We start from the raw sequence: 9,174 nt of genomic DNA on the forward strand, positions 1-9,174 counted from the left end.
GCAGAGCGTGAACAAACATTTTTCGTTAGTGAAAATCAATTGGCAGAAAAACAAACAGAGAAAGCACATACATATTGCTCCAAGAGAAAAGTTTTAAAATGTGAGGAGAAGAGGAAAAAATAAAACAGAAAATAAGAGATTATCGAAGAAGAAGAAAAAACAAGCAAGCAAAAATCTACGAGAATGAGCAAACTTGATTCACATATTTAAAAAATAAATAATTCTTGAATCATGAAAATCACGTTTGTTTTATCAGGGAATTTGAAAGAAATGTCAACGGCCTATGGCCACATCGAATTTAATTTCCCTCCTTCCCTTTTCAAACTTGATAAAATGAAATTTTGATTTGAAATTAAGGCCGATGCAAATATTTTTCAAAGTTTTTGTGCCTCGGCTCTGGCCGGGGTTGAGGGAGGGGCAAAAAAAATATAAATATTGATATAACAAGCCGTAGTTTCAACATTTGCATGGAAAAAGTGTTTTTAAATGGATTTTATACTAGTTCAGTTGTTTTGTTATCATTAGATTTAAAAAAAGTATAATTTGACGAAAACCAAAAAAAAAACTTTTTGCGATCATAAACATCGAAAATTTTCAAAAGTTCAGATAATTTTTAAATCAATCAAAACATGCTAAAAATGATTCTAAACGCAGGGGAATGCATTTTAATTTAATTTCAGGTGATTACACTTACATTTCCATTGAAATTTGGTTGTTTTTAAAAAAAAATTTCGCCCCCTCATTTTTCGGGTCAACTTTTAGGGGGGGGGGGGGGGGGGGGAATTCCCGTCTTTTCCAGAACCTGAAAGAATCGAAAATTCTCACCCAAAAAATGATTGCGAAAACTGTTTATGAGCCGTACTAAATTAAAAAAAAAATAGCAAAAAAAAAACAATCTGTTGACAAGTTCAATGAAATAGAAACTTTACAACATTTCAAAAAAAAAAAGTCCTCAAGGTATAGAAGCACTCATGATTTAGACAAAAAGAAAAAACTTAAACAATAAAAAAACATTTTTTTTTTTAATTTCAAAAATACATAAAATTTTATGGTTTTAAAAGGAACATAAAGGAAAATGGCAAAAAGTTTAAATAACTAAATTTTATCAAAAGCAATTTTTTATCAGGTTTCCTTTTTAACGTTGTGTATTTTAAAATCCAGTTTAGTAAGAACTTTACCTTAAATTTTTGTGAATTTTTTGGAGAAACTAATTAGACAAACGGCTTCAATACACATTATCATTTTTTTTCAATTTCAATATTTTTTTGATATTTTTAAAAGGCAAAAAAGTTTTTAATGGTTTATTTCATTGAATACGAGAAACGTTTGGATTTTATTTGCTAGTCAAGTTTTTTTTTCCGATAAATGAAATCAACCTTTATCTTCATTTTTAAACCCAAATTCATAAAAAAGTTTAACAGCACAAAGTTTTTGAACGGCGGGCCGAATTTGAAGCTCATATGAAAAATTGTGTATTTCAAATAAAAGTTATTTTATTTTAATCCATAAACGGAACAAATGCATGTACCAATTGATATTTTTTATTTCAGATTTTTTGATAATTTAAACAGTAAAGAACATAACATTACATTATTCAAACAGTTTTGTTCAAAACTGCTCCCAATCAATTGATTCATAATAATAGAATAAAATAGTGAAAGGAACCTTAAATGATACAATGATTATTTAGCAAAAGGTAACATCTCTTTACATATGATATTTATCTGAAATTCCTAATTATTGTTCATATTTTGAATTAAAAATTTATAATGTTAGTTAGAAAACTCTATAAATTTTCAAAACAAATATTAAATAAGGCGATATGTTTCTTGTTAAACAGAACGTTAGATCCAAATATGTTTGCAACTGAAGTTTTATAAAAGATTTTCCACCCAAACTTTAAAAAGTTCTTTAAATTTGGAGAAGTGTTATGATTATTTGAACTTATTTTGGAAGTGTTATTTAACATTTTTGAAACATGGAAAACAATCAAAAAATCAAATGTTTAAAGTTGTAAAAATATGTATCTGTATCAAAATTCAAATTTGAACTACAATGTCCACTAATTTTTCTTTATATTTCACGTGCGGCCCGCGATTCTGGGCCAAATTGCCAATATGATCTGCGGTGTTTAGCTAACAAGTACTGTTTTAGTTATAGCCATTTGTGTTGAATATTAAAATTCTTCTTGAATTTTTTTTTGGCCAGTCATAATAAAGGTATGTACTTTCGGATAAATAACACGTGCAATCTGTTTTATTTCATATTCTACACATCGTTTATTGACATCATTCGCGCTATTATAGCGTGTGTGTGTTGCATTACTTGCATGCTTGCAGTATTCAAATTTCAGATAAGGAATGAAATAAAATAAAACAAAAAAGGTATGATGTTTAAATGATAATTTATAGCGTTTCGCGAAAAAAAAGTCTTCTCTTCCTCTTCACACTCGATAGATAATATAACCTACTAAACTAAACGTGCATGATTGCTCGCCCTACCTTCGTCTATCGACCGTGTTGGCCAAAGTCCCTACTAAATACAATTCACGAAATCAGTTACAATTTACTTTCGCTTGCGTCACCGTAAATTGTAGTGATTTCACCTGCCTGATCACTGTTTTCTCATCATCACACACCTACACAAATACAAACTGCGCGCGCTTAAGTTAATCTTTCTCATTTTAAATTGTGAGAGAGTGGAAAAACCAAATAAAAAGTGTTTTGAATTAGCCATGCAGATCTAGAAGAGTAACGTTCCCATGCCGCCCATTTCGCTCTGCTCCTTCAAGAAGATCTCAAAGTACTGGTAGATGATGGTGACGGCGAGCAAGATACCGGTTCCGGACCCGATCGCGCCCATAAAGTCGGCCAGCACGGACAGCGCACCGATGCAGAGTCCTCCGAAGGCGGCCGCCGTCGGGATGTACCGGTTCAGCTCGTGGATCATGGAGTTTTCCCGGTGGCCACGCATCACCATCTGCTGCTCCTTGAGCTGCTTGGCGACGTCCTTGGCCGAGCTGCCCGACACGTCGATCCAGGTCTTGGAGAAGAACGCGCACGAGCCGAGCATGAAGATGATGTACAGCACGGCGTGGATCGGATCGGACACGATGTGGCCGAGGGACTCCGGCGGGGACAGATAGTAGCACAGGCCACCGATCGGGTAGGAACGGGCTGGGCCGCCACCTCCAACGTCGGCCCACACGCCGAGCAGGTTGATCAGGAAGTTGCCGTGGAACTTGACGGCCAACATTTGCGAGATGACGTACAGGTTAGAGACGAGCGCGGATTGCAGAATGATCGGGATGTTCGAGGTGTAGAACAGTTTGATCGGGTAGCTGCTGTACTGGCCACGGTAGCGGGCCGACTTGATCGGTAGATCCACGCGGAAGCCCTGGAAGTATATCACCACCGCAAACACGAGCACGGTCGCCAGCAGGTTCATCAGATTGGGCAGGTTCTGGCGGTAGAAAGCTTCGCGCAGACCGCGAACCTTGTCCTGACGGGTGGCCAACAGATGGAACAGCGCAATGACCGCACCCTCGAACTCGGTTCCACGGCCAGTGTTGACGGTCGCCGGCGAGAACGCCTTCCACACGATCGTTTCGCAAATGTTCGTAGCGATAAACAGCGAAATACCCGAACCCAGTCCGTATCCCTTCTGCAGAAGTTCGTCCAACAGCAGCACGATCAAACCCGCCACAAACAGCTGGATGATGATCAGCAGACAAACTCCGGCGCCAATCTCGGCCGGATCGCCGTACATCCCCGTCATGACGTACACAATCGCCTGTCCGATCGTAATGACCATTCCGAACAGCTTCTGCGCTCCGTTAAACAGTGCTCGATCCTTCGGTGTGTCACCGACCTCGATGATCTTCGCACCGGCCAGCAGTTGCATGATCAAACCGGACGTCACGATCGGCGAAATGCCAAGTTCCATCAGCGTTCCTCGATTCGACGCCAAGATGACACGAATCCAGTAGAAGGGATCGGCCGAGTCGGAGCTCATGATTCCGAACAGCGGAATCTGGCAGCACACCAGGAAGATGAACAGCGTGATGGCCGTCCATAGCACCTTCTCGCGGAACTGGATCTTGCGCTCCGGCTTCGCAATCTCCGGCAGGATGCTGCAGAAGGGTTTGATGACCTCCAAGAATTTAACTGGAAGGGAGGGAGAAAGTTGAGGGAAGAGTTAGAATCAGTTTGGAAAAACAAGTGGGGGGGGAGACAAAAACTTTAAATAAAATTTGTACCAGCCTTATTTCACAAAAAAAAAAAAAAAAAATATCGTCTTTTGTCAGTTCTCAATCAAATGCGAAAACTTTTCGTCTTTTAGATTTTTTACAGACATAACATGAATAATTCTAAGTACAAAAATTGACAAAAGGCTTTACTACCCAATTTACAACATTTAATCAACAGCATACCCGAAAAAGCTGTTTGTTTGGTGAAAATGAGAAAGAAAATAATTTTTAGTCATGGAAAAGGCTTTAGCGAAAATGATGATTAGGGGATAGGGACCATCCATAAACCACGTGGACACTTTAGTGGGGGGGGGGGGGATGGCGATTGTCCACGCTCCATACAAAAAAAGATTTTTTTTTGTATGGACAATTGTCCACGAGGGGGGGGGGGGGGTTGAGATTTCCAAAAAAGTGTCCACGTGGTTTGTGGATGATCCCATATGAAAATTCATGAAAATAAAGTTAAAATAAACGGCAATTGGCGTAAGTGTCACTTCGGAGAAATGGCATTCGGGGAAATGGCCGATTAGGGGAAATGATATTCGGGGAAATGGCATTCGGGGATGTGGTTGATTAGGGGAAGTGGTATTCGGGGATGTGGTCAATTAGGGGAAATGATTTTCGGGGAAATGGCATTCGGGGAAATGTCATTCGGGGAAATGAGCTAGACCCTGTTATCGGGCGATCAGTCAAAAAAAAAATTCTGCTGGAAGTCGCCAGACAAAAAAAAAATTGCTAGAGAGAGATAGCATATCTGATGCAAACAAATACCCAGCTGCCAATTGAACATACTTTGAATGTGTTGGTAAATGTCTGACTAGAAAGCCTAAGACCCACCTTCACGTATACAAATCGACTAATAATAGAATTCAGAGCAAATCTAGAGTTTTTTAGGCTTTTTAAAACCACCTGCTCAGATATTTTGATTGTATCTCCTCCGGCAAACAAAGCTTATTTTAGAATGTTTATCGCAAGGAATGCTTTGTGAAGGCGTTTCAGCCGGATTAAAAAATACAAAAATTAAAATTAAGAAGGAAAAAAACCGATTTCGTTCGTAGAGAATTGCTCATATCACTTAATCAAAATGTATACTAATAAGTCTGCGTAGGAAATCCATGGCACGTAAGTAGAAGATATCAGAAAGTAAGTACTCTTGATGTTTGATTTTGTTTGCTTTTGTTAGATCAGATTTAAAGCCACGAAATATGTAGATAAATTCTTGAATTTGATTATTTTAAAGGTACAAACAACAAAATGGTATATCACTCTAGTTCATATCTGCACAGTTAATTAATTTTACGAATTGTTCAGCATAAAAAAGAAGCATTATTGCAATTATGCCATAGTAATGAGACCAACAAGCGTACACACAATATCATTTTTTTCAGCCGTGTATTTTCTAAAAACTACAAACAACAAACAATCTGATTTCTGATAAAAACAATGTTAGGGTTCGTTCAAAAATTACGTCCATGAATAGGGGGAGGGGGGGGGGTCTGGGGTTTGTGACAGCCCATGTTAAAGCTATAGGGAAAGTGCGTGACAGGGGGGAGGGGGGGGGGTCTGAAATCCCGAAAATTACTGGACGTAATATTTGAACAAACCCTTAGAAGATTCTAAACCAAATCAATTCCTCAAAATTCTTAATTGAAATCCCGCAAATCTGTGGCCTGTTTTCAAGAAGCCGCCACCATCTTCGGCGCCCCGGATTGCCGTCATCAGCGCAGGTAGGTGGAAAGGGAAAGTTCCAACGCGTAGCTTTTCGCTGTCTACGTGGAGGAGCTCCAGCCAGAGCTTGGACGACACCAGGCCGGTGGCAGGGGGAGGAATGCCACTTGATTTTGTTCGATTCCCAGCACCAGAAACGCTACTTACTGCCCATGATTGTAGCGGATTTCCGTGATCAGGTGTTCTGCGTCAGCTAGCAACACCGGGTTGCCCTTTTCGTCAGGTTCCGGATTCCGGTTCCAGGGATAGTTGTCCAAGGGAGTGTACCGAAGAAAAATCTTCACCAAGCGCTCTCCATCCACGGTGAAACCGAACTTGCTGAAAACACTGACACGACAACACTGAGCTTAGAGCGGAGCGGCGCTAGTAAATCCGTGACAGAACGCTCTCTCTACGATTTTCTCTCATTTCATGATTTTGGTGAGAGAGTTTATAAAGCTTGAGAGGTCATCCGTAAATTATCTTTTATTTGACAAAATTATAAACTTTTTGCAAAAAATCGCAATTTATTCCTGTTGTATATTTTTATCATTTTTCACCAAAATATTTTTTTAAACATTGTCCAAAAAACGTGGCGTCAGCTAAGGAAATACTCCAGCATTACGTCTCTCTCGGCTCTCTCCGCTCTCTCAAAACTCGGCTTGACAGCTTCTGCGGTAGAGAACATAAAAAAATCGATCGACGCCGCCGTCGCGGCGTGACGTGTCAGCATTGTTTACGAAATGTTTCACCGCAGCTGTCAGCCGGAGCCGTCGACAAGGTTGCCAAATCGAGTTGAATCATCAAAAATGCTGTGGCTGTCGTAGCTGTTTAAAAAAAGAAACACAAAATGCATTCAAAGAAATTCAATTGATTCGACGTTGCCGTATTGGAATGAATTTACGAACATAAAAAAGAAACATCATTAAATTATGTCAATTTAATTTAGTTTGTTATATTTTTTAAATTCATGCAACCAATTAGTGTATTCTTCTTATTTAGTACCTGAACGTTATCCATTTGATTTTTATAAATATTTGGCAGTTAAATGACATTGGGCACGTGATATAAGATATAATTTGTAACATTTTTTGAAGGTTAATATTTTTTCTGTGATCTTGACATCTCTGCACGTTGGAGATTAGAGCCGCATTCCCATCCTGCAACGGAGTGCATGATGATGAGTGAAATGTTTCATTGCACCCAACTTTGATGTTTGACGTAGTTGGAGCTTTGAGGGCTTTTGTTAATTTGATTTGGTTAACCGCGGTGGATTTTCTTGAAATAATTCGAACTGTCAAAAATCCACCAAAACATCTACCATCCCAGATCGAAAGTCCGTAAACCCACGATGTTTTGTAAGACAACGATGTTTTTCGATTTTTTCGATGAACTGTATGCTGCGCGTTGGAAAGAAAAGGAAAGCATGCTTTTGTTTTTCATCGATGTTTCGATTCTCTTGCTATCTCGCTTTTGCCAATTTCCGAATGATTTCGGCGGAGCTGTCAAACGAAAAAAAACACGTTTTCTCGCGAATTTCAAAGTTTGGCGTGCGGTCTGCCGGCGTTGTTTCTTCAGGTTGTTTAGAAAACCGGTGGCCAAGTATCACCCGGAGCTAGCTGCCAAGGTGAAGAATCCGGCACCCACAATTTTACGAACCTTTGCTTGGTTTTATTGTATTCCGCCGACTTCGTATTCCAACCGGAATGTTGGTCGCGACTGTAGAAGGCGTCCATCAACAAGAACCTGCGATGTGGTCCGCGGGAAATCGGTCGGCTAATCACGACAAAGAATATTATTTAACGGGAAGTTGCCGCACCTGGCACTGTTCAAACCGCGGTGGTTGATCGCCATCCAATTCCACTCGGTCGTTCCAACAATTTCCTCAATTTCCTGGCGGCGGTTCGGTTTTGAATCACAACCCGGAATCCTCCACGGCCACGTTCATCATGACGTACCTGACCTGACATGGAGCTGCACGGGAACAAATTAAAAAGACAGTCATGGCCTCACGAATGCTCTTGAAACGAGACGACGAGAAGCGTCCTCGTCCAGATCAACCGGAACTGGCCCTGCAAGTGTCCTCTCAACGACTCTGCTTGGAACATACTCGAAGGACTGTCATGGCCCTACAAGGTCATGTTTCGACCGGGAAATATCAACCTCACTGGGCCGAGACCGAGCATGAAGGTGAGGGAACGATGACTGGACTGGACGTCGGAACAACAACGATGCCACCCTCCGGACAGCAGAAACTGGTCTACCGAGAAGCAAAAGGCAAGTCGTGTCCCGTCCCGGCAAGACAATGGGACTGTAGAATAGTTAACTAGTGGTGAGTTAACAGCTGGTGATTACATAAATACATAAATTAACTCGATTAATTTCCACAGCGCTTAAACACCGCTCAGCGCACCGGTTTCGTGGCATCCTCCGGCATGACACGGCTGTCTGTGAGCTGCACGCGGAACCCCTGCAGCAGGACAGGTTTTAGGTTAGTCCGAGGAGGACGAATAGAATGCTCGACTTGTTACTGGTAGGAGGATGAAGACTCGAGCTAGTCTGCATACATTCCCGGAATTAGCGATGGCATCGGCACAAACCCGGTGTTCACCAATGACTGCCTGGTCGTGTGGGGCGAGTTTAAGGGAGTACAACCGGTGCACCGGTTACCCCCACACAGGTACAATCCGGAATCGTAACGCCGAACGGTGCACGGAACAGATTCGAAAGACGTTCACGACAAGTGTCCTCGGAACGACGGGTGAGAAGCTGCACGGACGCGCCACGTATTGTTCCCAACCAGCTAGCTTACGGTGCGTGGCTGAAACCAACTGAGAGGTAGCCAAAGGCAGCCGGTGGCAGAAAAACCGGTGCTGCAATAGCAAAGGTGAAATAAATTTCTTGAAATTTCTAACTCGAACTAACCTCCCCCTCTTCCAGGTCAAATAATTCGAGCGTTACCTCCAGAAACTAAAGTCGGCTCGGAAATTGCGCCCGGCGATATGTTCCGTAGTGGTAGAAATGGCCACTATGCCGGATGGCTGAACACAGCGGTGCAGAATCGTATGAGACGACCAACTACGAGATCGGTTGACCAGGATACTTCCATCGAGCCGGGGAGGCCGAAGGACACCCAGGGACTGCCGAAAAGGCATCGCTTTGAACGCGATTCTCAAAACAAAACAGCTCGGTCCTCGGTAGTCAACAAAGCGATACAA

General features: G+C 41.5%; 1 protein-coding gene across 1 annotated transcript; it reads right to left on the bottom strand.

Annotated features, from left to right (window-relative positions):
• Positions 1-2,254: 2,254 nt before the first annotated feature.
• LOC120420891 (protein transport protein Sec61 subunit alpha) lies at positions 2,255-6,314 on the bottom strand. The gene is made up of 2 exons (XM_039584013.2): positions 6,125-6,314; positions 2,255-4,166 (listed from the first exon to the last, which is right to left on the bottom strand). Exons 1-2 carry the CDS (start codon positions 6,129-6,131, stop codon positions 2,743-2,745), a joined length of 1,431 nt encoding a protein of 476 aa, XP_039439947.1. The 5' UTR covers positions 6,132-6,314; the 3' UTR covers positions 2,255-2,742.
• Positions 6,315-9,174: the final 2,860 nt, after the last annotated feature.

This window comes from Culex pipiens, chromosome 2, assembly GCF_016801865.2.
Source record: "Culex pipiens pallens isolate TS chromosome 2, TS_CPP_V2, whole genome shotgun sequence".
NCBI classification, from domain to species: Eukaryota; Metazoa; Arthropoda; class Insecta; order Diptera; family Culicidae; genus Culex; species Culex pipiens.